The sequence below is a fragment of the Pan paniscus genome, chromosome 11 (assembly GCF_029289425.2).
Source record: "Pan paniscus chromosome 11, NHGRI_mPanPan1-v2.0_pri, whole genome shotgun sequence".
Lineage (NCBI taxonomy): Eukaryota > Metazoa > Chordata > Mammalia > Primates > Hominidae > Pan > Pan paniscus.
Window position 1 is genome coordinate 30,459,130 of NC_073260.2, and position 27,749 is coordinate 30,486,878.

Genomic DNA, 27,749 nt, shown 5'->3' on the forward strand with positions numbered 1-27,749 from the left:
AGAAAAAGGAGAAAAGAAAGGGTTAATGTGTTCAATTTATTTTTGCAAAGTCACCAGAAAGACTGAAAAGATGAGCATCCACCTCCTTTTATGGGATGGGATAGGTGAGGCAGCAGAGAGAAGTGAGGGATGCTGTGCTCATGAAGATTCCTTCCTATAGAAGGAGGATTAAGAGTGGGGAAGATGCAGTCCCAAGCTTAGAGGCATCATTTTCCTCTTGATGACGTCTTCTACCTTTTCTAGATAGATAATTCTCTGGAAAAAGAAGGCAGAAATGATAGGAGTTAGAAATTTTGCTGCTGTTTAGCTGTCATTTGTCAGTACCTTATCATATTTTCCACCATTGGAGACCATTCCTTTGGTGGTTTCCTTCCATTGTTCTTAACTGTTGTTAGCAAGCTTATCCTGTGATTGAGTCTTCCCAACATGAATTTTGACCTTTTTAAGTTCATACCTTTTTAAAATCTGATGGCCCAGGCCTCTAAAAGAATGCAAAATGGAACTCCTGTGTTTACCCACAATAAATTTGCACAGACTAACTGAAATAACAAAAATCTCAGCTTTTGGCTGGAATCAAGCTAGTTATTTCCATGGTGATGAAAATCATGCTTTTAAAAAATGTTTTTGACTAATAAGACTTGGGGGAATATATTATTAATGAATATAGTTTGATATGTAAAATATTCCCAAATGAAGGGTTCATCAATAGACTTGCCTGGTTTTTTTTTTTTTTTTTGAGATGTAGCCTTGCTCTGTCACCCAGGCTGGAGTGCAGTGGCATGATCTCGGCTCACTGCAACCTCTGCCTCCTGAGTTCAAGCAATTCTCATGCCTTAGCCTCCCGAGTAGCTGGGATTACAGGCACACATCATGACGCCTGGCTAATTTTTGTATTTCTTTATTTTTTATTTTTTTTGAGACGGAGTCTTGCTCTGTCGCCCAGGCTGGAGTGCAGTGGTGCAATCTCGGCTCACTGCAATTTCCATCTCCCGAGTTCAAGTGATTCTCCTGCCTCAGCCTCCCAAGTAGCTGGGATTACAGTTGTGTGCCACCATGCCCAGCTAATTTTTGTAGTTTTAGTAGAGATGGGATTTCACCATTTTGGCCAGGCTGGTCTCAAATTCCTGACTTCAGGTGATCTGCCCGCCTCAGCCTCCCAAAGTGCTGGGATTACAGGCGTTAGCCACCACACCCGGCCTAATTTTTGTATTTTTAGTAGAGACAGGGTTTCGCTATGTTAGCCAGGATGGTCTCAAACTCCTGACCTCAAGTGATCTGCCCACCTTGGCCTCCCAAAGTGCTGGGATTACAGACATGAGCCACCGCGCTTGGCCAACTTTTTAAAAAAAGATTATAGCATCTCCTTTGATTAGTTTTATTTCAGAATATTTCAGGATGGCATGCTCAGTATTTTTTGTTTCAGTGTCAGAGTTGTAGAGTATCCCATGGACACTGGGAAACATGAGGGGTTGCACTATGAAGGGAAGCTCTGTGGAATAGGACTTCTTCCTAGAATATAGTTATCGGATAGTAGTGATGACATTCCAGAATAGAAAATGGATTTTTCTGTAATAGATAAATACCTTGTAGCAGTTTTCCTGGGCAGATTTATAGCCCTTCCTCAGGTTACTGTTTAAGGTTGTCTTAATAATTTATATGATTTCTTAATGATTTACATGTAATCATTCATATTTCTTAATAATTTAGATATTTAAGATTTTCTAGTGCCTTATAGTTTTTCAATATTTCAAACATACTAGTACCTTATAGTTTTTAATGTGGTTTTTGCTTCATCATTTCATTTGATTTTCACGACGGTTTACTGGAGAACAGGAATGATATGTTCACATCTCCTAAGTGGCAGAACTGGTTGCTACAAGATTCCAGATTTTCTGACTTATCCCTAGTCCATTGCTCTTCTTAATGCATTTGGTTATTCTTATTGTAATTTACTTTTCATTTTTTAGAGTTCTTAATTCTTCTTGGTACTTTTTAATCTGCTGTTCCTCAATCTTCTGATGAGAGTGGTAGCACAAGTATTATTATGATTGCTTTACTCACTCAAAATTGAATGTTCAGTGATATGCCTCATCAAGGTTAGATAACTGAGTTACTACCAGAATTGAAATAAGAATTAGAAGTGAAATGTCCTGAGTTTTGGTTTGATCCTCTTTCCATTACGTAACAAAGGCTTTTGGTCAAGACATTATCAAATCTCACATATTTAATTTATGAAGTAAAATGAAAAAGGTTAAAAAGAGAAATGGAACTTAAATATTACTTGTTTGTTTAAAATTTTTTATATTATGAAATTAACATACATGAGGTTTACTTGGGGAAAAATATCTTAATAAATAATTGTTAAATATTAAAGTTGCTTTAAGCATAAAGTTACAATATTATCAGTCTATTCATATTATTCTTCAAAATTTAGGATTTGTTAATACACAAATGCTCTAAAATTTTAATATTATAAAGTCAATTTTCAGGTAATAACTTTTTGTTACCTTCTTAACAATTAATTTTATTTTAGAGGAGAGGGGCCACTGAAAACTTCCCAGGATTTAATTCATCAACTAGAGGTATGCCTTGTTTCCGTTTTATGCTAGTACTTTAATTTCGGGCTAAAAGTGGGTAATAAATGTTTTCCGGATGATTTATTATATCATGTGTATATGCTTACATCTGTACCTACCTGTGTATTACAGAGAGCAGTAGAAAAGTAGAAAGGTAGATGGCTTGCAATGACATTTTGCAAAACTATCCTGACCTCATTGGAAAGAAACTTAAATATTATGAGCATAAAGTAGAATGGGCTTTGTTGGTAGTCAATAGATGCAATAATAAGCTTTAGGTTTACCTAAGTAGGTGAAAATATCCTGTAAGCAGATGCAAATCCAGAGTTCTAGAAAGATTTTTGGCCTCTTCATTATTGAATTGGTTAAAATATATTGATTAAATGAGATAACACATGAGAGAGTATCTGTTAAAATGCTTAAGACTATTATTAGAGGGTATTAAGTACACCTTAGTTTCCTTCTTTCCTTCAGTATTCATGATGATTTAGGGCATTAAAGGAGAGACAGATATGCTAACACCCACTCTTGTGCCATGTGTCTTAACAGGACTCCACATAGGCCCATCTGTAATTCTACTCCCTCTAGTTAGAGGCTTTAGATTGGCAAGTGGGTTGCAAAATTCCTTTTATGTTTTCCCTGATCCCCATGTTAGCCTGTTTGCCTCTCTAGAACCAAGAGCATTCTTGTGTGTAAATTTGAAATTTCTGTCACTTTATCACTCATATAAGTCTCCTTTGGCATTCCCATGTACATCTGAGATTTGAAATTTCTATCACTTTAGGCCAGGCGCGGTGGTTCACGCCTGTAATCCCAGCACTTTGGGAGGCCAAGGTGGGTGGATCACGAGGTCAGGAGATCGAGACCATCTTGGCTAACACGGTGGAACCCTGTCTCCACTAAAAATACACAAAATTCACTGGGCGTGGTGGCGGGCACCTGTAGTCCCAGCTACTTGGGAGGCTGAGGCAGGAGAATGGCGTGAACCCTGGAGGCGGAGCTTGCAGTGAGCTGAGATCACGCCACTGCACTCCAGTCTGGGTGACAGAGCAAGACTCCATCTCAAAAAAAAAAAAGAAATTTCTATCACTTTATCACTCATATAGTTTTATTTGGCATTCTGTAGGAAAGGGATTTCAGCTTAAGAGGATGATTGTCAACATAATCAGAAGTATTATAGAAAATGTGTCTTCTGGATTTTTCTATAAAGCAGACTATAAATGAGCTATTTCCCTCAAGATAGTTGAAATTCTGAATTTATTTATTTTTTTCAGTTTGGCCCAAGTCCATTCTGTCATACCGCCCTGTAGGGGTGTTTTACTACAAAAGATCCACTACTTACCTTCTTCCTATGTGAGCTTAGTCATTAAATCAATGTCCAATGAATTGTCTCCAAACTGTGATGAACATAAAATTGCATACTTCATTCAGCAAATATTTATTGAACTTGTGCTATATGTCAGATCTGGGAGAACAGAGCTCTGTGGAGAAAAGTGAACAAAGCAAAGCTCCTGCCCCCATAGAGCTTATGTTCTAATGGCAGAATATAGACAATAAGAATTTAAGCATTCAGTGCACATATGTAAGTACTTGGAGATAAAATCACGTACGACTAGAATACAGAGGTGATAGGGGGGTGGTCAGAAAAGACCTCTCTAAGGAGCCAATGTTTGAATAGAGACAGTAATGAAGTGAGAGTTGGATGGATAAATGTGGGTAGAGGATTTTAGATAGCCAAAACAAGTGCAAAGCCCCGAGGTGCAGGGGTAGGGCTGGGTGTATCAGAAGAGTAAGGAGGCAATTATAGATGGGAGTGAAGTGAGCCAGAAGGAAAGGGGTAAAATATGATGTCTCTGTAGGCCATGGGAAGGACTTTTTTTTTTTTTTTGAGACTTAGTCTCGCTCTGTTGTCAGGCTGGAGTGCAGTGGCACGATCTCGGCTCACTACAGCCTCCGCCTCCCGGGTTCAAGTGATTCTTCTGCCTCAGCCTCCCGAGTAGCTGGGACTACAGGTGTGCGCTACCACGCCCAGCTAATTTTTGTATTTTTAGTAGAGACAGGGTTTCACCATGTTGGCCAGGATGGTCTCAATCTCTTGACCTTGTGATTCGCCCGCCTCAGCCTCCCAAAGTGCTGGGATTACAGGCCTGAGCCACCATGCCCAGCTGATCCTATTATGTTTTAAGTAAGGTTTTTGGCTTGGCCAACAGAGTGAGTGGTAGTGCCATTTTCTGAGACAGGGAACACTGAGGGAGAACCCTAGATTTAGAGGGTGGAAATCGAGCATTTTGTTTTGCACATGTTAAGTACAAAGGTCAGATAGGATATACACTTGGCCCTCCCTATCTGCAGGTTTTGCATCTGCAGATTCAACCAACTATGGATTGAAAATATTCCAAACAGTAAAAACAGTCTGGGCACAATGGCTCACTCCTGTAACCCTAGCACTTTGGGAGACCAAGCTGAGAGGATCACTTGAGTCCAGGAGTTTGAGACCAGCTGGGGCAACATAGTGAGACCTTGTCTCTACAAAAAAAAAAAAAAAAAAAAAAACTAGCGGGGCACGGTGGCACACACCTGTAATCCTAGCTACTCAGGCGGCTGAGGCAGGAGGATCGCTTGAGCCTGGGAGGTCAAGGCTGTAGTGAGCTGTGATCACACCACTTCACTTCACTCTGGACAACAGAGTGAGACCCTGTCTCAAAAAAAAAAAAAAAAAAAAAAAGGAAGAAAACCAATAAAATATAACAACAGTTAAAAAAAAACAAAATACATTTTAAAAGGTTAGAGTTCCAAGGGAGGGAAAACAATACAGTATAACTGCGATTTACTTAGCATTTACATTAACTTAGATATTATAATTTAGAGATGAGATGATTTAAAGTATATGGGATGATGTGTGTAGGTTATATGCAAATACTACACTGTTTCATTTAAGGGACTTAAGCATCTACAGATTTTGGTATCCTTGGGGAGGTCTGGGAACCAATCTCCCATGGATACTGAGGGATGACTGTACAAGACTGATGTCAGGATAGTTCAGGAGTGGAGACACAGACCTGGGAGTTACCAGCTTTCAGGTAGTTTTAAAACCATCATACTGTATGAGACAGACATGGATTTTGTCCCCAAGGGGTTTGCAGGCTAGAAGGAAAGAGAAAATTTGCAGAATAGAAAGTGGTAACATGAAGTGATAAGGAACACTTGGGGAAGTGAATCATTTCGTTTGGTTGGAATCTAGATGTAAAGCTTACTGGTTTCCCTTTTAAAGGGAAGGTTGCAAAGTACGATTTGACCTTGAGATCATTTTATCCAGTGATAGCAAGGTGTTAAGCCTTTTGAATAGAGGGTAAAAATTAACCCTGGAATTATTGCCTCCTCCTTCTTAGTATTCTTTAATTTATTATGAAGACCTATTATTTTCATTCACAAACCACTCTCAGATTTTCCCTGTTCTCTCCATTATTACTGATGCCACCTAAAACTAAGCCTTCCTCCCTTTACTCCCCTGGCATCTCACTCTAAAATAGTCTGCAAACCATTTTAACATAATATGCTAAATACTTCTATCTTACCTGTACAACCTTATTTTTCACTCTACTTCTCCATCATCCTGTTCATCTCATTAAATTATAGAATTCATGGTACATGGTGAATAGTGAAAATTAATCTGAAAAAAAGTAGCAACAAAAACCAACCACCTGGATTGGTTCTCTCAAATGTCTGGTTATGGAATATGTATGGGTGACAAATTTTGTCTTGCCTAGATGGAATTGGGAAGGTCCTAACCCTTTTGACCTCATGCTTGAAAATTCATCATCCTTTTATAATTGAGCATATTTGAGATGAGCTCTAGGTCCCTTGCGTAATCTAGACATAATTTGTGTGGCTGAATATCACAGGTCTGTGTGACCCTCCAGAATAATTGGAGGTCTGGTGTGGAGAAGCCTCTCCAGGGATGGATTCTGCATCTGGTCTGTGGAAACTCCTTCTGAAAACAGTTAAACCCTTGTGCATTCCTGGTACTGGAAAAAGTTTAGGAGTTCCTGACAGACTTTTTATATCTAGGCTTTATTTTTAAAATTCTACGTAAAAATTATTAGTAAGTATATTTCTTACCAACTATCCATAGACATCAGTCTAAAATAGTGGTGTTTTCTCTTTCTACCAGGTTTTTGCTGCAGAGGGTTTAAAGCTTACTGCCAGTGTTCAAGCTTTTTCAAAACAGGTAACACATGTCTACCTACCTGGAGCTGGGGGTGGTATTATGTATAACCTACTTTGGGGGTATAATATCAATGTATAAAGGTGTTTAAGGTATTAAAGATGGAGTTTTGTTGCGGGCTGTTATAACTTGTTAAATTACATTTCAGCTGAAAGACGACGACAAGCTTATGCTTCTCCTGGAAATAAACAAGCTAATTCCTCTATGCCACCAGCTCCAGACAGTAACTAAGACTTCTTTGCAGAATAAAGTATTTCTAAAGGTAAAAGAGACATATGAAAAACTTCCACACATCTATCTTTATCTGGTTAAAGCCCCCTTTTCTTCAAATAAACTGTTAGTACCCACAGAAGGGCAATTTATTTCCTTTTTTCATGCCTTGTCTACAAGAATCATTTATTATCTACTCTCATAACTGACCCTAGAGAGTAGCAGATTCACCAAATAAAGTAGTTTTTTGGACATCATTAATTCCATAGCACTGAACAGCTACCCTTCAATTCTGAAGTCATTACCTCTGCAACTAGGACACAGGTGCCTCCGAGTCTGGTCTCCTATAATTTGTCTGAGAGAATATGGGTTTGTGCCCACAAAATAGAGTGCAAGGAATTGCAAAGGATGGGATTTAATTCCACTATTTGGAGTGTTTTGAGAAGCCCCTAAACAGCCTGCAGTAGAATGATTAATTTTCCACCCACTCTTTCTGCTGGGGTTCCATGAGATAGACATGAAATCTAGGCAGCGACCCCTGCACCTGTGTCCTGGGGCTTTGAGTCAGCTCATGTGCCTAAATCCATATCTCTTTCAAGATCCCTTAGATTTCCATATGGAGAAATTTTATCATGTTAAAACTAAATAAATGGTAAGGTCTTTTAAGTACTACTTTTAGAATATCATTTGCATGCTTTTTGTCATTGTAGGTTGACAAGTGTATTACGAAGACAAGATCCATGATGGCTCTCTTAGTCCAACTTCTTTCACTTTGTTATAAACTGCTGAAGAAGGTGAGGTAGCTTTTCTATTTTAGACTCATACTCTAAAAAATGGTTTAAAAGAAAATAGTTACTACTTAATTTTGTAATTTTTTTTCAGAGTGAAACCAGATACTAATTGTCTTAACTCTTTCCAGCTTCAGATGGAAAATAACAGATGGGTCTCAGTTACAAACAAGGACACTATGGATGGTAAAACTTGAGAAGCTTTTGGGGTCAGATCTCTGGAACATCATGTGATGAAGCTGACATTTTTAAAAATCAAATGATCCTTTATCTTTTCAGAAATTCATCAATTTTATAAAGAAAACAATATTGAAATTTTGCTCTATTTTCTGATCATGAAACTGATCGTAAAGCTTTTTGACAACTAATAAATGTCTTGGTAATTGCTAGATTCTAATCGTAGTGTGATTTTTAAAATGGAACATTGCACTAATGTTCTTTAAAAGTCAAACCAAATATGCCAACTGTCTTAAGGACAATTTAATCCACAAGAAGCTATTTTGAATATGTGCTCACCTTTGGCATATTTTACCTTAACTGTTTTCTTTATCATCCAGATCACTAATGTCAGCAGCAAACATACAGTAGTCTGGGTGAATGCAGGGTTTTCCTTAAACCTGTGGACTCTTCAATCCCTCTGTTTACCAAGTTTGACAAAAATCCCCTTGATGACCCTGTCCCAGATTATCCATGCCAGCCGCAACTTTGTTCCCTAATAAGCATTTTGTACAGCAAGGGTGGGTCTGCTGTAATGTGTATGTCCCTCACCTACTCCCAAAAGTAAGGTAATGGAACTCCACAGAATCCTGGAACAACTCCTGGAGAGTATGAGATGGGTTTTTGGTTCTAGTTCTAGCATAGCTGGCCAGTCTGCCCTGAATATTAGCTGGGATTCTAAGCCTATCTTATAGACTTAAAAGATATTTTGAACTTTCTCAGTATTTATTGATGGAATGGAAGATAAAGACAGAATAAGGCAGCCAAGAATCTATTTAAATTCGGAATATCACACATTTGAAATGTTCACTATAAAACAAAAAACATCTTTCTTTAGTCTTTTTAATTTAGGAGTTTAAAGCTTTTCTTGTTTTTGTGGGTGGGGTCATGATTCAAGGATCTGGTTTATAGGTTTTCTCCTTATAATATAGTATGGCCAACTTTGTGTTAGACTCCAGTCATAGTATTTGTATCTTAATGCTTTGACATTCATTTTGAAATCTAACAGGGCATGTCAGTTATCAAATGGCAGTAGATAATATAAGCTTATCTGATGATCTTTATCTGGGTCAGCCACCACAATCAGTATTCACAAAAGATCCGGAAGAACCACAGTAATGCCAATTGACCACAGCTAGTCAATATTTTATTGAGGAAAATTTTCACTGTAGTCCTTCAGGAGAAAATGTGCTGCACTCAGCTCTGTTAATAACCTTTTTAAAATCTTTCCTTAAACAGTCAAAATCATTAAGCATGATTTTTATGCTCTGAAACCAAAGTATTCTTTTAAATTACAGTAGAATGGGAGAACGATGTGAGGTAATGTTATATGTAAAATGTTATACACAATTCTTTTACTATGTTTACTGTCTTAGTTTTATGACGCCTTCAAGAGTCATTGTGCTACTTAAAGTGAGGATCTGCTGGTTTGTTTATATTTTCAGCTAATAGCACCATCATGGAGGTGTTTATCCACTTACTACACGTATCATGTCTGGGGGGTATATTTAGGGGGATAGTCATGCTGGCACTCAGATTACAAGTTTTTCCTATGAACCAAAATGTTGTTTTATTTACAAAATAAGTATTATTTTGTAAATAATTAAAACTTAAAAATTCCAACCCCCACTTGTACTTTCATTAGATAATATTTTTGCACACCTGAAAAAATACTGTTCTCTAGTGAAAGAGCAAGTGGGGGTTGGGAAGGGGTAACTTATGACTTCAACAGCATAAGAGGATAGATAACCAATGGAATTAATATAGAATGATTTCTTCTGTATAAAAGTATATTTTATTTAATAACAGTGATATTGAAATGTATGTTATAGCCCTTACAGAAAAATAACACGTTTTATAGTCCTTTTATTTGAAATTCAGTGTAAATCACTCTTAAACTATAAATTCACAGTTGTTGGAGGTTTTTTTTTACTTTAAATGATGTGAAAGCATTTGTTCCATTCAAAGGCCTCTATGCCTTTGAATGACATATTCTCAGTAACTTCTTTGCCGGTAACTAGAGTATGTGAGACTGAGTAACTATAATGTGCAGATTTCAAGAATTAGCTTCCCACTGCATTGTAACACATTTCTTAGGAAAGCCTTTGTATTTTTCATAGCCTTTTCACATATCCCTCATTTAAGAAGTCACAGTGTTGCAGTTTTACTTTGTTTCAGAGGGGAAGGCCATCTTGTTGGCATAAGGGGGACAGAAGATATGATATACTCTACACTCTGGCCTCTTCCCTACAACCTAAAAGGGAGAGGAGTTGAGGCAGATGGGCCAGGACTAGGCTTTTTGGTAGGCACATTATAGGAGACTGGGTAAGAAAGGCGGGTTAGGTTTTTTTAAACTTCAAACTGTTAGGAAAATGAGGCAAAAGCAATAACCATACCATATGTTCAAACAGAAGTAGGTTAAAATGTAGTAGTTATCCCTTGGTTTACATAGGGGATTGGTTCCAGGAACTTCCACATATACCCAAATCCATATGTGAGAACTCAAGTCCTGCAGTTGGCCCTTTGGAACCTGAGTATATGAACCTGCTCTATAAGTGGGTTTCGTGTTTGGTTAATGATATATTTTTGACTCGTTTATAGTTGAAAACAGTCCGTGCATAAGTGGACCCTCGCAGTTCAAACCCATGTTGCTCAAGGGTCAAATATATTTACTTCTGGATTATGGGATGATGGGTAAATTATTTTTACTTGGCTACTTAAAACTTCTCTGTATTTTCTAAATCTTCTTCAAAGAGCTTTGTTTGTTTTTAATCAGAAAAACATACCTTGCATGCCAGTTGTTAGAGAGATGCAAGAGAACAGGGTGAGTACATAGGCAGGCCAGATCTGGCAGGCTGTAGACAAATGGGAACCAAGGCTCATTATGAAGACAGAGAGGGAAAACTAAGTGAAGCACTAGGCCTCCCCTGCATATGGCTGGCTGTTAGGTATGCTTTACATATACTGGTTCTTCTCCTTTAGTACCCTGATGGTTTAGGCCAGGTAACAAGAATCCCACTTTGCTTTTTGTTCCATGTCAATCCTCATGACGTAGCTGTTGTGGAATTAATGCGTTTCACCATGACTTCTTCATATTGTTTTTGTGTCAGTAACCCTTCTGTTATGCTTTTACTTTCTTCAAATTTGGGCAACACAACTGCAATGTAGCCTTCAGTAGATGGCTGGAAAGGAAAGAATATTTAGTACTGTCAAATGGTGAAAAAAATCCAATAAAAGGTATGTGGATGAGATCATATTTTTTCTCTCTCTTTTACCTTTTCTTGAAGAATAGATGGCTTATGGAGGATGTTTTCATTCACTTCCATCAAACGTCCTCTAACACAACTATTAAGAAAATTTAAGATTTCAGCATGTTTACTTAGTTAAAAAAAATTGTTTCTAAGAAAAAAAATTACCTCCCTTTGGTCTCCTAAATGGTGGCTAAAAAGTTACTCACCTAGACACAGTATATTCTTCACCATCTGAGCAGTAAATCTTACAGAGAGGTGCAAGCTCTGTTAGAAACTGTGCCCCCTGTGTAATGAGACGGAAGAAGTAATCAGTTGATGGACATTTCCACTTTCCTTTGAGAAGTAGCCCTTAGGTGTATAACAGGATGTATTCCTGGAACTGGTGTTTTAAATCAGTTACTTCAGTATATAAAAACCATTAATTTCAGAACCTATATGAATATAAGTACCTACTGTGTGCCAGGTGCCATCCTAGGTCTAGGGAAAAAAGCTAAGACACATGATAAATGGGAATTTACAGACTGATAATATATTTTATCAACTGTAAATGCGAAAGCTACATATAACCAGGTATAAAGATTTCAGAAGTGTGGGAAAATCCATCAACAAGAAATAATATAAAATTCAACATGACACAGTATGACAGCAATATTGTATAAAGTTAGTTTCATTAAGATTTCTACCTCATTTTAATATTAGAACTTAATAGATAAAGGAACTTATTTACCAGGGTCAATCACTAAGACTTTTTGAAGAAGGGATATTGTTGTTTTTTCCCCCCGCTTTGTAAATCCCCAGTGTGTTAGTAAGGGATATTTTTTCTAGTTAAGAAAAACAAAAACAAAAACATGCACTTTGAGGAAAATGTGGAAAACAAAAGTCTTAAGCAGCAAAATAAAAATAATTGACCCATGAGTCAATACTACATTTTGATGTGTATGTGTTTGAATGGCATGGCATGGTTATTGTTTCATGTACTCCACTAGATGGATATACCTGGGGAGGCTCTCACAAGTATCTACAGGGAGGCTCATGAGAGCCAGTGCAGGCATGTTTCATGTGTTGCCCTCCTTTCTCCCATGAATTTTTCCTGTAGTGGACATAGGCATTTCAGGTTAAGATGCTATTCTTTATGACCCCTTTATTTACCACTCAAAACATTTTTAGATGGCATTCAGATATTACTATATTGGCTTCACTCCTCTGCACGTGGGTTCTTCATTTTAAAATACTAGAGTCATTGTGACTCTCTGCTTTTGGAAGGAAGGGGAAGGCTTGTGTTAAAAGAGCAGACACAAAAGAGCTAGGTCTGTGCCAAAACAGCGGAAATGTTTTGATGCCTTTTTGTCACCTCCTTTGGGAGAATGATTGGCAGTTCTGAGATCCAGTGAAAACTTACCTGTAGTGGGTTCAATATGCAGGTCCCTCTCTGTTCTTCACTTGTAACAGGAGTGTTACTTTTTTTTTTTTTTTTTTTTGAGACAGGATCTTGTTCTGTCATCCAGGCTGGAGTGCAGTGGTGCCATCATGGCTCACTGCAGCCTTGACTCCTGTGCTCAAGCAATCCTCTTACCTCAGCCTCCTGGGTAACTGGGACTATAGGCACATGCCACCATGCCCAGCTAATTAAAAAAAATTTTTTTTTTTTTTTTTGGTAGAAATGAGGTCTTGTTATGTTGCCTAGGTTTGTCACAAATTCCTGGCCTCAAGTGATCTTCCCGCCTCGGCTTCCCAAAGTGCTGGGATTATAGGCATGAGCAACTGTACCTGCCTTAAGTGTTACTATTTTGGACGGAGATTTATCATTGAAACTTCAGAAGTCTTAAGTGTTATTGTAACTTGTAGACTATCGTTTAAGAGAGATGCATGCTTTTCTAAGTCCACTAGTTTCTTGAGTGAGGAAAAATCAATAATTGTAAGGCACATTATTAGGGGACTTCAGGCCTACAAAGGGGGGTTTGAATAAGGGTCTCCTAGAATAGTGAGAGCAATTAGCAGAAACTCTTAGTATGAACTCAGTAAATGAAGGACTTAAATCATCCACAGAAACTTTCCCAACCAGTGGGTTTGTTAAGACATTTTAACATGTTACTAAATTCTCCTTGGCATGATACTCTTTTAATAATCTGTCCATTTTGCCTAGAGTTACAGAGGGTAGAGATAGCATTCTGTATAACCAAGTGTTGTGTGCAGGTACAGGGGGTGGGTAGATGAGTATTACATTGACAATGCTTTAGGAATGGAAAAACAGTAAGGAGCAAATATATTTTCTTGTATTCATGTTTTTGTTTTTGTTTTTTTGAGACGGAGTCTTGCTCTGCCGCTCAGGCTGGAGTGCAGTGGTGCGATCTCAGCTCACTGCAACCTCCGCCTCCCAGGTTCAAGCCATTCTCTTGCCTCAGCCTCCCGAGTGGCTGGGATTACAGGTGCCCACTACCGTGCCTGGCTAATTTTTGTATTTTTATAGAGATGGGGTTTCACCCCGTTGGCCAGGCTAGTCTCAAACTCCTGACCTCATGATCCACCCACCTTGGTCTCCCAAAGTGCTGAGATTACAGGCGTGAGCCACTGTGACCGGCCCATGTTTTTCTTTTTTTTTTTCTAACTCCCTTGGGAATTTTTTTTCTGTTTAATTTACATGTGGAAATATATGGTAAAGAAGAGTTAGTCACCTAAATTTTACAGAACTCGACATACTAGTTTAATACAACTAGAAGGGACAAAATATCTTGTTATATTGCTATTAGAGTTCTCCTTTCAAAGGCCTGCCTTCCCCCTCCTCCATCCTGGGCATTATAGGGATAGTAGCACAGAACCTAATATAACAGATACTACACCTCCTGAGATACCTAATTTGGGGGAGCTGAGAATTTCTTTAGGTGAAAGTATACTTAAAATTAGCACCTCAAACTGCTAGAGAAGTATGCTAAGCATATGCTACTGGATTCTAAGGTTCATTGGATCTGTCATTACCACGAATATAGAGGATGTAAGTAGATAATCACAGAATTACAGGAACATACCCGCTTAAATTTCCCAGAGACCTTGTTCTGAAGTCTGCTACAGTTGGTACTGATCTGATAGGAAATGCTTTTAATTGTTTTTCCACTTTGAAGAACTGGATGAGATTCTGCCAATGTGATGACACATATTCTACAAGGAGAAAAAGTTGATCCTGTGTGATTGCTTGGAATAATTTTTCCTCCCATAACTCCTATTGGAACAAGAATGTATGAACTGGTATTTGTTTAGTCAAACTACCATCTTCCCCCTTTTTCCTTTGGCTACTATTGGGGCATAACTGTAGAATAGAGAATACAATAATAAAAGAGAAAACAAGATTGAATTGCTTTCCCAGGAAAGGGAAGAGTACCAGAGGTCTTTAGGTAGGTAGCACTGGGGTAGAAGACAAAGAAATAAGGCATGCCTGTGTATACGAGATACCATATATGTCTCTACCGTAGCCCTTTCTGTGGGCTCTGAACAGTTCAGTAGTTGGGCACAGACTGGCCACTTCAGATAGCAGCTGATGATGTGGTCCTCCATTTGGATGTTTGAGTGATCAAATTTATATGTTCAGAGTGGCCAGGCACTGGAATACTCATTCTTGCCAAACAAACTCCTATAATAATACCATTTCAACACAGTAGAAGATAATTAATGCATGTTTGTTTAGTGAACATTTGTTCAATCCAAGACCACAAGGCTACAATACCAGGAAAAAAATTTTTTTGATAATTTAAAATTCCCAATTTGCTTACCGGTTAGAGTGCTGTAGTATACAGTGGTCCTCACAAAATTTTCCTTTGACATCTAGAAGAATACATGAGTCTGTTGGTGGCTGAAATCAATATTTACTACCACTATGTGGTACTTTCTTTGGGTCATATAGTTGATAATGAAGACTGGACACATACATGCTGCATGCTGATCACGGGTATCCCTTCATTACTCAAAAAGACATACCTAAAGGTTTCCTAGAAAGTATTTAAAGAGATCTGGCCCAGACAGAATAATTTATTCAACATTAAGGTAATTAACTCCTTGCTCCATCTTACTTTACGCTCACTTCAAAATGAGTACACGTAGTATTTTTGCTAGGAAAATGCAATTAGCATCCCATTCTTTATGATATATATTTTTTGTTGGTGGTTTCCAGGACTGTCCTGATGTTGGTGCAAGTCCGACATTCTGGGAAACCCCTCAGTCATGGGTGAACTAGGACAGGTTGGTCACCCTATGTTTGGCCAACAGAAAATATGCTACAATATATATTTTTTAAACTGAGTATAACCATTATCACTGAATGAAAGGAAGAAAGGAGAGTCCCCAACGATGCTCCCGCCACTGATGCTGCTTACACAAAACAGTACAAAAAGAATACCTACTTCTAAGTGGCAGATGGCGTCTCTTAAGGTAAATGTATAGATTCTTCTTTCTAAATGTCTCTAATCTAACCCACCCTCTTCTCGCCATCCCTACTGCCTCTACCTTAGTTTCGATCTGATCATTTAAATAATTTTATGTATCGCTACTCCCTGTGAGAGTGAGCCCCTCAATCCCTCCAGGCACTTAAGGACTGTTGCAACCTAGCCCTCGGCCTACCTTTGGGGCCTCCGTTTAGAGTACTCATCTTACCGCGAGCAACACCCTAGAGCTCGCACTGCAATCGCCGGCCCCAGAATGTGCCCTGAAGTATTTCAGGCCACCAGGTCTTTGCAAATGCCATTCCCTGGGGCTAGACGGAACACAGAAGTCCAGTGCCTTCTGACGTGGGGAGGGAGAGCCAGTGAGAGCGCGCGTGGCTTATGATCTGTCAACATAGTCTCCACAGCATTAGGCCAGTGCGGCCAAGGAGGGATCAACATCACTTCGCACTTACCCGGTTTGTACCAGCGAGTGAAGTATCGATCCACGAGCGAAGGCACCACCGGCTCCGCGGCTTCGGGCTCGGTAGCCATGGCGACCTCCGGCGCCGCCACCCCCGCCCTCCGGGACCCCAGCGCTTCCTCCGCGCAGCCCGGACTGGGCGTGCTCTTCCGGCGCACAGCGCGTGTCGGGCGCACAGCGCGTGTCGTACGCACGCGCGCTGCTCTCAGCTCCGCAGGTTCCACCCCCCTCCCCGTCGCCCCCACCAATTACTGTGCTTTGGGGTTCGACATCAAAACAGAGATCAAATACAAAAGTGTGGGCAGATGGGCAAGAGGGCAGAGGGACAGGGGACGCGGCCAATGTAGCTCCTCTACCTCTACGGTGCCAGGCCTACAAAGAAGGCCGGCCGCCGTAAGTGACCAGAAGCGGGCTCGGCCTCGCCCCCTCCGCCTGGTGACGTCACTCCCGCGCCGCACTCCCGGCGCTGGGCCTGCCTAGTTGACGCACCCATTGCGCCGCTGGCTTCTTTGCAGCGCTTCAGCGTTTTCCCCTGGAGGGCGCCTCCATCCTTGGAGGCCTAGTGCCGTCGGTGAGAGAGCGGGAGCCGCGGACAGAGACGCGTGCGCAATTCGGAGCCGACTCTGGGTGCGGACTGTGGGAGCGGACTCTGGGTAGCCGGCTGCGCGTGGCTGGGGAGGCGAGGCCGGACGCACCTCTGTTTGGGGGTCCTCAGGTAAGCGATCCATCCAGGGTAGGGGCACGGGAGTGGACCCCTCCGCCGGCGGTGTCCGGGTGAAGGAGACCCGGAGCCTCCTCTGCCTGCTGCGGGCCGGGGACTGGAGTGCGGGCTGCACCACCTCTTTCCTAGAACCTTAAATTCTTTTTGCAGCCTTGCCACCTGCTCCATCGGGGGCGCTGGGAGGCGCGACAGCCCAGGGATGCCTGCTGCCCCTCCAGCCGGACTTAACCCAGCCTCTTGATTGCTTGCAGGGGGTTGATAATAACGCTGAAAGCGAGATTATTAATTCACGATGGGAGGCGGCGGTTAATAGAGGCTCGGGTGCTGTGGTGCGGGTCCTTTCTCGCGTGTGAGACTTTTTCGTGGAGGTGGTGTCCTCTGTGCTTCTCCATCTAACGTGGTGTTTTACGTGGCTTTCTCTCCCGTTAACGATGATCTCCGTGGAGACAGTGGCTGAGTAATCTTCAGATCCCAGTACTTAGCAAGTGCTCAGTCGGTGTTGGATGTAGGCCACAAACCGGATCGTAAAGAATTCAACTGTATATTGACAGCCACGGAACTAATCAATGAATAGATCCGTATGAAGAGTAAGCAAAAAGGCAGCAAAGACAATTTTTCAGCTTGGGAACATAGAGTAGAAATGGCCTGTCCCCAAATAGTGGGAACTGTCATTTGGGGGAAGAATAGCAAGTTCTTTGCTTTCCAGGTCGCATTTGATGTGCATGTGAGACATGCTTGTGATTCTATCAGGAGGTTGAAAATGTGGGTTTAGTGGTAAGTTTGGGCTAATTCGGTCAGGGCTAGGCATTTAGGCCTAATAAGCATATTCGTGATCTACCTGGTATATGTAATCATGCATGTGATGTCTAGCCAAGAGGTGGATAGTCGAAGGGGCAAGGGAAGAAAATGAAGCAGTTATCAGGAAATTAAGAGAGAATCCACGATTGACCTTTGGTGTGGAGGGATCTTTAGCACATTTAAGAACTGCGAAGAGTTTGAATCAGTGGAGGCAGGAAGGTTGGAGGTTGCAGATGTCCAAGAAAGAGTACTAATAGGCCTAGGTCCTGTGGCAATATGGAGGATATTCCTTTCCTAGCCTGGAAAGAAGTGGAGGGAAGTCTTCCTCCGAGAAGGTAAGGGAATAAGGCTGATGGGTGTGAAATTTCAGAGAAACTAGTTTTGAGGCGTTTTTATGATGTTTAAAGATGAAAAACGCGGCCAGGCACGGTGGCTCACGCCTGTAATCCCAGCACTTTGGGAGGCAGAGGCGGGTGGATCACTTGAGGTCAGGAGTTCAAGAACAGCCTGGCCAACATGGTGAAACCCTGTCTCTACTAAAAATACAAAAATTAACTGGGCATGGTGCCGGGCGCCTGTAATCCCAGCTACTCCGGAGGCTGAGGCAGGAGAATCGCTTGAACCCGGGAGGCAGATGTTGCGGTGAGCCGAGATCGCGCCATTGCACTCCAGCCTGGGCAATAAGAGCGAAACTCCGTCTCAAAAAACAAAAAAACCTGCATGATATGTTAGAGGTTTCAAGTAATTTCTAGCAGTTCTTGAATATAATTGTCACCAAAACTTACTAAAATCATTGTCTGCCTTGATTATCTTCCTCACTTCCATCATATATAAACTTACCTTTCTCTTATCCCACATTATATATTATATAATTCCTATGACACTTGACATTATCTTCTGTGTACTATTAGGATTGATTCATCTTTATTCTTTCTATGTCATACATATGTGGGGTGCCAAGATGAGAGAATTCTCCTTGGATTAAAGTGACAATAAGGCCAGTGTGGTCCTTGTAATTGCTACCCCTAACATAAGTTAGGGACTTACAATCATAAGCCTTAAAGGGATCTGAATATAAATAACTAGCACAGTAACATTTTTTTCCCCTACTTAGGTAATGTTATGCATTTAAGCAAGCCTGATTTTGCCAGACCAAAGTAGATGTCTTGTTTAGCACTCTTTTCCCACGTTTTATATTGTCCTGGGAAAAGCCTGGCCAGAAGAACAAAGTTACTGGAAGTAGTTATGTCAGGTCATCAGGGTCCTTGAAATGTTGGTCATCATTTTGAAGTAAACTGTTGTCATGTCCCAGTATTTTCTCTTCCCCTTTAGAACAGTAAATGCTTTTCTATCTTTGAGTTCAGTTTTTTTATGAATGTATAAAACCAGTTTATAAATGAATAGACCTGGTGAATATTAAAGTCATTTCAGATTCTCTTCAACTGCCAGTATATAAAAATGGATTTTCAAATAGTGCTAATCAGTGGGATACCCTTTTGTTTTTCCTCATGATTTTATAAAGATGTCCTAATATGCAAAAATAAAATGTTTTCCCATTCATTTGTTCTTTCAACTTTCCCAAAGGAATAACTGATATTACATCTTTTTTGAAGAAAACATTCTAAAGTTGAGAATCTTGCCTCTCCTAAAAAGAACATAAAATAGGTTTCAGAATTCCTAATTTGTAGACCATAACTGTATAGAGTGGGTCAGGTTGCTGCTATAGTCCGTACATGGGTGTGTACTCAGAGAGGTAAGTTTTTTCTTTTCTTGGTTATTCTGATTTCTGACTACCACTTCTTCACCCCCTGAATCATTTCATTTAAATAAATATGGTCATTTATCACTATTAAGCTATTTATTTTTCTCTTAGGGATTAATGATTCATCAAGGGATAGTTGTACTTGTCTCGTGGGAATCACTTCATCATGCGAAATCTGAAATTATTTCGGACCCTGGAGTTCAGGGATATTCAAGGTCCAGGGAATCCTCAGTGCTTCTGTCTCCGAACTGAACAGGGGACAGTGCTCATTGGTTCAGAACATGGCCTGATAGAAGTAGACCCTGTCTCAAGAGAAGTAAGTTACTGATGTAGAATGCCAGCATGTGGGTATGACCCTTGATTTCTCTTCTTCCAAATTTCTTTCCCCACATGGTCTTTCTTTATATCTTATTGAATTTATATCCTCCCAAATAAACATCTTTTGCTTCATATATATGCCATGTTAGACATAGCTTAAATCGTAATCCTTCTTTAACTCTGCTGCTATTTTAACCTAAGTCAGTAGAACTCTGACCTTACTTTTTGAGTGTGTGCCATACTTTTTACCCTCTTTGTCATGCAAATTCTGTTTATAAGAGTGGTTTGTTTTTTTTTTTTTGAGACGGAGTCTCGCTCTGTTACCCAGGCTGGAGTGCAGTGGTGTGATCTCGGCTCACTGCAAGCTCCGCCTCCCCGGGTTCACGCCATTCTCCTGCCTCAGCCTCCCGAGAAGCTGGGACTACAGGCGCCCGCCACCGCACCCAGCTAATTTTTTGTATTTTTAGTAGACGTGCGGTTTCACCGTGTTAGCCAGGATGGTCTTCATCTCCTGACCTCGTGATCTGCCTGCCTCAGCGCCCGGCCAAGAGTGGTTTTTAATTGGGAATGAACACGAAAGTTGCCCATGGAGCTTTCTAAAAGTTTGAGCCCACATCTCATGTCAACTAAATCAGAATCTTTAGTGTTGGCTCCTAACTATATGTACTTTTAAACCCTCTGTGGGTTGGTTTTGATATGGTCCCTTGATTATGTTCTTCTACTAATACATTTTAGGCAGTTACATCCTTTAGTGCCTTTTCCCCATACTATAGAAATCTTAGAAAAGCATAGCTATTAGCATCATATTTTAGTGGACATTTTTAAAGAGACCAGGCTTATTGTTTTTGTTTTTGTGTTTGTTTGGCAAAAAGGTCACATTACCTATTTTTCTTGTTAGAGATGACAGAGTAGTGATATTTCTCAAATGAAAGTTTGGATTTTCATCTAGAAAAAGTATTTTTGAAAGCTTTTATGTAATAAAAGAAGCATTAAAAAGTATTTCTGGAAATGTTATCAATTATTCTTGAAAGTAGACTGGGTTAATTTGCTTGTGTTTACTTTGGTGAAAGGTGAAAAATGAAGTTTCTTTGGTGGCAGAAGGCTTTCTCCCAGAGGATGGAAGTGGCCGCATTGTTGGTGTTCAGGACTTGCTGGATCAGGAGTCTGTGTGTGTGGCCACAGCCTCTGGAGACATCATACTCTGCAGTCTCAGCACACAACAGGTAAGTGGAAGACTCCAGTGAGGGGGGAGTCTCAAGCATCCTCAAATAGGTTACTTGCTATTTGTGGAAGTTTTCAAATCAGTAGCCATAATAGTTACACTTTTGCTAATTAATTTTTGCATTATATATTTCTTTATTTAAAAAATTGTTAACATGGCTTTATCTATATGTTAAGATTCTTCTAAAACTCAGTTTTGTCTGCTGCATCTATTAATCAGAGTGATCAGAACGTTCCAAATGAGAATATATTTTTTTAAAAGTTAAAACTGGCTATTCTTATGTGGTGTAAATCACCTCTTATCAGACCCTCATCTTGAGTTGCAACCTTTGTTTCTCAATTTAGGAAGTCTTTGTTTATCTGACTTAGATTTTCTGTTATGAATGTTGATTGGCTAAATTTAGAGTCCCTGAAGTCTAGGCACTAAAGTAAATACATTGTCATTACCTGCACATCTGATGACTGCCAGTAGAGCTAGACTTCAAGCAATTGCTTCTTTCTCTACTTTAGTGTATAGTTGAGTTTCTGATTTCTATCCTCACCTTCTTAACAGCAAGGGATTCAAATTACACTTGGCTGATTCTTTAAATCTTCTTCGATTACTTCATTAGTTGTGATCTCCTTAACATTGATTATGTCACAGAAGTTAGAGTATTACTAATAGTAGGATAATGATAGCAGCTTACATTTATTAACTATCATGTGCCTGGCACTTTTTAAAGTGCTTTTCATGCAAATTTATTTAATCTTCACCATGACCTTATGCAGTAGGTTGTTGTTTGCTATTCCTCAGAAGAGGCAGTTGAGGCACAGAGTGCTTAAGTAATTAGACCAGGGTCACACAGTAATCAAATGGGGTTTGACCCTAACAGTCTAAATCTGGCACCTCTGCTCTTAACCATTCCATTTAGTACAATGATAAACCTTTACTTGCAGTTCATGGTGGGAAATATCAAACCTGTCATACACAGCTTGTTTTTTTTTCGTATTTAAAAGATAGATGCTTTTACTTTCAAAACATTTTGTAGCATTGTTTCCTGGTTACTGAGCTCTTCCAGTCTATTTATCTTCATTTAATGGTGCTGATTCTGCCCTTTAGTGGCTTCTCAATTGTCTGAAAGGTAGAGCCCACTATTGTGCCTTATAAGCCCCTTTCACTATCTGTTCCCCACATTCCTTTTTAGCCTCATCCCCCCATTGTTCCTGTGTGTACATAAACCTTATGTTTTAGTTGCAGCTGATTTTTAACTGCTCTTTTTTCTGGCTTTGTGCCTCTACACTGTGTTTTCTTCCTGGTCTCTCTTTCCTGTCCTTATTACCACTCTTTGAAACACGTCAGAAAAACTTTTTCTGGACTTTGGGCCACTTGTCATTCCCTGTGCTGAGACGCATTTTGCTTTCCATAGATCTTGGTCATTGCTGTCATCCTCTGTAGGGTCTTCTTTTATCTCCCTCGTGAGACAGCTCTGGGAAGAAAGAGAGATTTATTTCTAATCCCTGTGCCTAATAACAGGTCTATTCTCTTGATATCCATTACTGAAGAAATGTTTGTTGAGTAAGTTCTTGTTTTAATTTTTAAATATAAATTTTTAATTTTTATGAGTACATAGTAGGTACATATATTTATGGGCTACATGAGATGTTCTGATACAGGCATGCAGTGCAAAATAACCACATCATGGAGAATAGGATATCCATCCCATCAAGCGTTTATCCTTTGTGTTACGAACAATCCAATTACAGTCTTTCAGTTATTTTTAAATGTGCAATTACTATTGACTGTAGTTACCTTGTTGTGCTATCAAATAGCAGGTCTTATTTATTCTTTCTATTTTTTTTTTGTACCTATTAACCATCCCAACTTCCCTCAGCCCCTCACTACCCTTCCCAGCCTCTGGTAACCATCCTTGTACTCTCTGTGTCCGTGAGTTCAATTGTTTTGATTTTTAGATCACACAAATAAGTGAGAACATGCGATGTTTGTCTTTCTGTGTCTGGTTTATTTCACTTAACGTAATCATCTCCAGTTCCATCTATGTTGTTGCAGATGACAGGATCTTATTCTTTTTTTATGGCTGAATAGTACTCCATTGTGTATAGTACCACAATTTCTTTATCCAGTCATCCATTGATGGACACTTAGGTTGCTTCCAAATCTTAGCTATTGTGAACAGAGCTGCAACAAACATGAGAGTGCAGATATCTCTTCCATATACTGATGTCTTTTCGTTTTGTTTTTTTAATTGTTTTGATTGAAGTTGCAGTCAGTTTTTACTGAGATGCTAGTGTTTGAGTCTCTCTTTTCAATTTTCTCTGTCTCAGCTGGAGTGTGTTGGGAGTGTAGCCAGTGGTATCTCTGTTATGAGTTGGAGTCCTGACCAAGAGCTGGTGCTTCTTGCCACAGGTAAGCTTGTTACTGGTGCCTCACTGGCTTTTTTAAAACATTCCAGATGTCTTACAGGCTTCATCAGCTTTGGGCTGCTTGAATTTCAAAAAATTTCTTTGAACCAGTATAATACCAATTATGAACCAGTATAATACCAATTATGTATGTGTGTGTGTATATATATATATATAACGTAGAGTGATTTTTTTTTGGTGACTGAAGTTTTGCCTCTTAGTCTATCATTATAAAAAGTTGTTTCATGTAACTTTTTAAGTCTTTGGGAGTAAGAAACAAAGTCATAAAACTTGGGGAGGCTGCTAAGTCCCCAGTTAGAGTTAAAAATGTCAGCAATATGTATTTTAACTTATTCTAAGAGTTGCTGTATGAACACATTCTAAAAGCCCTTCTTGGGTTTTGTTGCTGTTTTTCCCCTTTAAGTCTCATCATTCCAGATGAGTTTAGTAAACCAGCTCTACTGATGACATATATATTTAGAGGTATCTTGGGGACAAGGAGTGTTGAAGTTAGTGGAGGAGGGCTTTGTGGACTTTTATGTTCAACTGTACACACATTAATAGCTGAGCATAAGCACCAGGTGACTTATCTAGGCAAAGCTTTTTGGGGTTTTTTGTCATTGTTGTTTGTTTTTTTAAGTCAAAGCATTTTGGATGAATTCTGTCTGCTCTGTTCAGACTAACTCCAGCTCCTTAGCTTACAGTGCCATAGGTACTTAGGAATGGCAAATTTGTTACATGAAAATAAAATCATTTTTGTTTGTGTTTCTCTAAGGTCAACAGACCCTGATTATGATGACAAAAGATTTTGAGCCAATCCTGGAGCAGCAGATCCATCAGGATGATTTTGGTGAAAGTAAGTATAGCTTTGTGCAATATTTTGTGACCTACGTTTCTTCCCATTTTTGACCATTTCCTTGTGCACTAATAGCCATGTCATTAGGCCAAAGAACTGTGAAGGTTAAACCCCCAGCTATTAAATGTCTATTAGCCCAGTTCCTTCAGCCCATCTCAAATCTTAAAAGGCCTACTGATGCCTCTCCAGGTCTGAGGGTTTAAGGTCACTTAGATAGTTATTACCCAAACCCTAGGAAAGTCTTAGGCTGGGCTTTCAGTGAAAGGGACTGTACAAGCTAGTATTTCTGGGATACAGTTTTAGGGACAAGAAAAGAAGAAAGATGGAATAGAAGGCTGGTTTTTGTTCCTACGATTAGATCCAATCTGCATTTCCATGGGAACAATCAGATTATTTTCTTGCTAAAATCTAGCCAAGGTCATCTGGGCATTAAGGCTGTGGGGATATTGAAGGGCAGTGCAGGAGAAGAGAGACGCTTATTAAGCATAAGCTTTGGCCATCTTGAAGTCACAAAGTAGCTGGCCTGATTGAAGAGGGATGGGGAAGAAGATGTTCCAACTTCTGTTACGGTCTAACTTCCTGCCTTCTTGCTCCATCAACTCTGAGAAATCATTTAGACAACTTCTACCCATTTATTTACAAATAATGTATTTGTTCAGAAATAATTTTGGAGGGCTGGGCACAGTGGCTCATGCCTGTAATCCCAGCACTTTTGGAGGATGAGGCAGGAGGATTGCTTGAGCCCAGGAGTTTGATACTAGCCTAGGCAACATAGGGAGACCCAGCATCTACAAAGAATTTAAAAATTAGCTGGGCTTGGTGGTATCAGCACAGTAATGATATGATGTGCAGGTACTGGGGTAGCATAAGGGAAGGAAACGAGTAACTAGAGAGGGATGATTTATTTCCTCTAGGAGGCCAACTTGAGCTGAGTCTCAGCCGAATTGGTGTTGGGTAGGTGAGGGATAAGGGTGGGGAGTAGTCAGCTGAATTGGTGTTGGGCAGGTGAGGGATAAGGGTGGGGAGTAGTCAGCTGAATTGGTATTGGGTAGGTGAGGGATAAGGGTGGGGAACAGTCCAAGCAAGTGAATGTGTCCATTTCAAGTGTCCATTTCAAGGGAGGGTTATTTCATAGAAACATTGTGGGTTACTCAGGGAACTGTGAGTAATTCAGCATTGCTGAAGTGGCAGAATGTGAGTGTAGAATGAAATAAATGGGACAGATTTGATTGAGTTGGTAGTAGGGAATATGGACATTGAGTTATAGTTGATCAGCCATTACAAGTTTTGATGATAAGAGGTTTAAAGAGATTTATTTAATAGAAAGATGGCTCGTGATGGCATATTTTTGTTGTTTTTGTGTGTGGAGAGGGAAGAGATGAGAGGCAGGGTGATCAGGTAGGAGGTTGCTACAGGAATCCAGATGAAAGATAAGGAAGGTTTGTGTGGGGCTAGAAGCAGGAATCATTCAGGAAAAAACTTGATTCACAATGTGGATGGGAGTACATTTTTTAGAATTAGCTGGAAAACTTTTTTAGAATATATGTGCATGATTCCCCTTCTGCCCTAGGCCAGTTTGAGAAATACCAGTTTAGAAAGTGAAATAAATAGGCTTTGCGTATGTAAGGTGAATAAGAAAAGGTTGAGCAGGACTCCAGCCAGAACCTCAGGTGTTGGCAATAAAGATGCCAGTAACAGGGAAGATGGAGAAGTGCTGGTCTGTAAGGGGTGGGTGGTGAGATCTGTTTTGGATTTGTTGAAGGACCATATGTGATTGCCATGTGGAGTATGCAAATATAAGGCTGAAGCTCAGGAGAGGCCAGAGCTATGGACTGAGAGTAGTGGGTATGTAGGAAATTCTGACAGTTTTGGGAACAGATGGACTTGCTCAGGGAGCAGATGCTGTACAGGAAGAGTCTAGAATCCAGGGTGGAACTCTGGGGCATCCAGCTTTGAGGACAGTCAGAGAGAGAGTAACAGCACACAGTACATTTTGGGATGGGAAAGTACTCTGGGCCTGGTGTTTCCCACTGACTTTTTCACACAAATCCTAATGCAGTAAATCAAAGGAAATGTAGGCCAAGTTAAAGTCTTAGGTCTCAGAAATGTGTTTCTCAGTACAAAAAAAAAAAAATCATTCTACGGAGTGATGAATATTTTTCCTCTATCCTGGGGTCAGTAAACTTGTTCTGAAAAGGGCTAGGTCATGAATATGTTCAGCTTTGCAGGCTGTATGATCTGTGTTGCAGCTGCTCAATTCTAATGTTGAGGTGTGAAAGTTATACATGATACATAAGCACATCTATGTTCCAGTAAACATTTGTTTGTAAAAGCAGATGTAGGCTGTAGTTTTGCAAATCCCTGCTGTAACCCCATCATTTCTTGTCTTCCATTGGAAAAGTTCTCTTTCTTCATTCCTTGGTCCTTAATCTTTCTGTGGAAACTTGCAGATAGAAGCCTGGGGGTTTGCACCAGGATAGTCACTACCATTTGTACGCAGCAGCAATTGAGGTACTGTAGCACTTGGATGTGAGCAGACAGGAAATGGTCATATGGACCCATAATTTATAGGAATTGCAAACAGCCCTGCTTCATCAGAATCAGAATCAATGGCAGGAGGAAAGTATTGGGTCCTGGATTGGGTGATGTTTTCAGGACCATCTTTATTGTGCCTCTTGCAAATGGATCCTACCTCCAGGAACAGAAGGGTTGTGTTGTTTCAGCAACTCTGCCTAATAGTTTATATAAGAGAAGTGTTATGATCTAGAAAGAACCCCAGTCAGCCTGGAAGGCAGAAGACCTGTGTTCTAACTTTTGGCTCCACCATTAGGGAGGGTCTCAATCTCTAAGTCTATGTGAGGAGCTGTTTTGTGACCTGCAGCCCCTCTATCACCAGTGAGAGCTTGCAATCAGAATTTTATTCCCAGTTCTCATCTTGGGGTTTTATGTTCCGGACATATTTTGTAAACTCTTCATGTTTCATTCTTCTTACTTATAAGGTGAGGGTGAGATCGCTGACTTGTGCCATCAAAGAAACTTGGAATATGTAAGATGGCAGTAAAATGCTTTCCAAAATAAGGAAGGGCATTTCAAATTCTTCAAAATCACTGCTGCATATAATATGAAATGGGTTTTGTTTGTTTGTTTTGAGATGGGGGTCTCGCTGTGTTACCCAGGCTAGAGAGTGCAGTAGTACAATCAGGGCTCACTGCAGCCTTGAACTCCTGGGTTCAAGTGATCCTCCTACTTCAGTCTCTTGAGTAGCTGGGACCACAGGTGTGTGCCATCATGTCCAGCTTATTTTGTATACTTTTTGTAGAGATGGGTGTCTCCCTATGTTGCCCAGGCTGGTCTCGAACTCCTGGACTCAAGTGATCCTCCTGCCTCAGCCTCCCAAAGTGTTGGGACTATAGGCATGAGCCACCACGCCCAGCCTGAAATATAGGTTTCTCAAATATTGACTGCTGGTCAATTTATTGAGAGGTGTTAGAGGACCTGAGTAATTGCCAATGACTAA

The 27,749-nt window shown here is 40.1% G+C and overlaps 3 protein-coding genes across 12 annotated transcripts in view; 2 read left to right on the forward strand and 1 right to left on the reverse strand.

Moving 5' to 3' along the window:
• CTNNAL1 (catenin alpha like 1) overlaps positions 1–8,190 on the forward strand; it is a 71,015-nt gene extending 62,825 nt beyond the window's left edge. Inside the window, exons 15-19 of one of the 2 annotated variants that reach the window (XM_034967936.3) lie at positions 2,534–2,582; positions 6,748–6,804; positions 6,950–7,063; positions 7,722–7,805; positions 7,931–8,190. In XM_034967936.3, the coding sequence (XP_034823827.2) occupies positions 2,534–2,582; positions 6,748–6,804; positions 6,950–7,063; positions 7,722–7,805; positions 7,931–7,996 (370 nt within the window). In that variant the 3' untranslated portion in view covers positions 7,997–8,190. Of the gene's footprint in view, positions 1–2,533; positions 2,583–6,747; positions 6,805–6,949; positions 7,699–7,721; positions 7,806–7,930 lie in introns of those variants that run through there. The other variant, XM_063594281.1, reaches the window with a different exon arrangement.
• Positions 17–16,281, reverse strand: ABITRAM (actin binding transcription modulator). 8 transcript variants are annotated; one of them, XR_010109104.1, is made up of 8 exons: positions 16,149–16,281; positions 15,028–15,079; positions 14,290–14,419; positions 11,473–11,549; positions 11,291–11,360; positions 10,802–11,197; positions 3,919–3,973; positions 188–255 (listed from the first exon to the last, which is right to left on the reverse strand). XR_010109104.1 is itself a non-coding variant. In XM_003810895.4 (6 exons), the coding sequence occupies exons 1-6, from the start codon at positions 16,225–16,227 to the stop codon at positions 11,060–11,062; spliced, it is 546 nt and encodes a 181-aa protein (XP_003810943.1). In that variant the 5' UTR covers positions 16,228–16,281; the 3' UTR covers positions 9,141–11,059. The 8 variants fall into 8 exon arrangements, 2 of the variants coding, with proteins under 2 accessions (XP_054973735.1, XP_003810943.1); XR_010109105.1 differs by lacking the exon at positions 188–255 and adding an exon at positions 5,154–5,271 and having other exon boundaries at positions 2,579–3,973; XR_010109106.1 differs by lacking the exons at positions 188–255; positions 3,919–3,973 and adding exons at positions 4,039–4,057; positions 5,154–5,271.
• Positions 16,282–16,732: 451 nt separating this feature from the next.
• The window catches only part of ELP1 (elongator acetyltransferase complex subunit 1), a 64,819-nt gene continuing 53,802 nt past the window's right edge, over positions 16,733–27,749 (forward strand). Inside the window, exons 1-5 of one of the 2 annotated variants that reach the window (XM_003810890.6) lie at positions 16,733–16,871; positions 19,549–19,753; positions 20,826–20,978; positions 23,299–23,380; positions 24,152–24,232. In XM_003810890.6, coding sequence (XP_003810938.2) covers positions 19,604–19,753; positions 20,826–20,978; positions 23,299–23,380; positions 24,152–24,232 — 466 coding nt within the window. In that variant the 5' untranslated portion in view covers positions 16,733–16,871; positions 19,549–19,603. The remainder of the gene's footprint in view (positions 16,872–19,548; positions 19,754–20,825; positions 20,979–23,298; positions 23,381–24,151; positions 24,233–27,749) is intronic. The other variant, XM_034967934.3, reaches the window with a different exon arrangement.

Excerpts from the sequence above, each read along its gene's own strand:
- ABITRAM (XM_003810895.4), bottom strand. The coding sequence starts at position 16,227 with ATGGCTACCGAGCCCGAAGCCGCGGAGCCGGTGGTGCCTTCGCTCGTG. Across the intron at positions 14,420-15,027 it reads ATACTACAGCACTCTAACCG|AATATGTGTCATCACATTGG; the intron begins GTAAGCAAATTG and ends TTCTCCTTGTAG. Across the intron at positions 11,198-11,290 it reads CATCTATTCTTCAAGAAAAG|CCATCTACTGAAGGCTACAT; the intron begins GTAAAAGAGAGA and ends TTTCCTTTCCAG.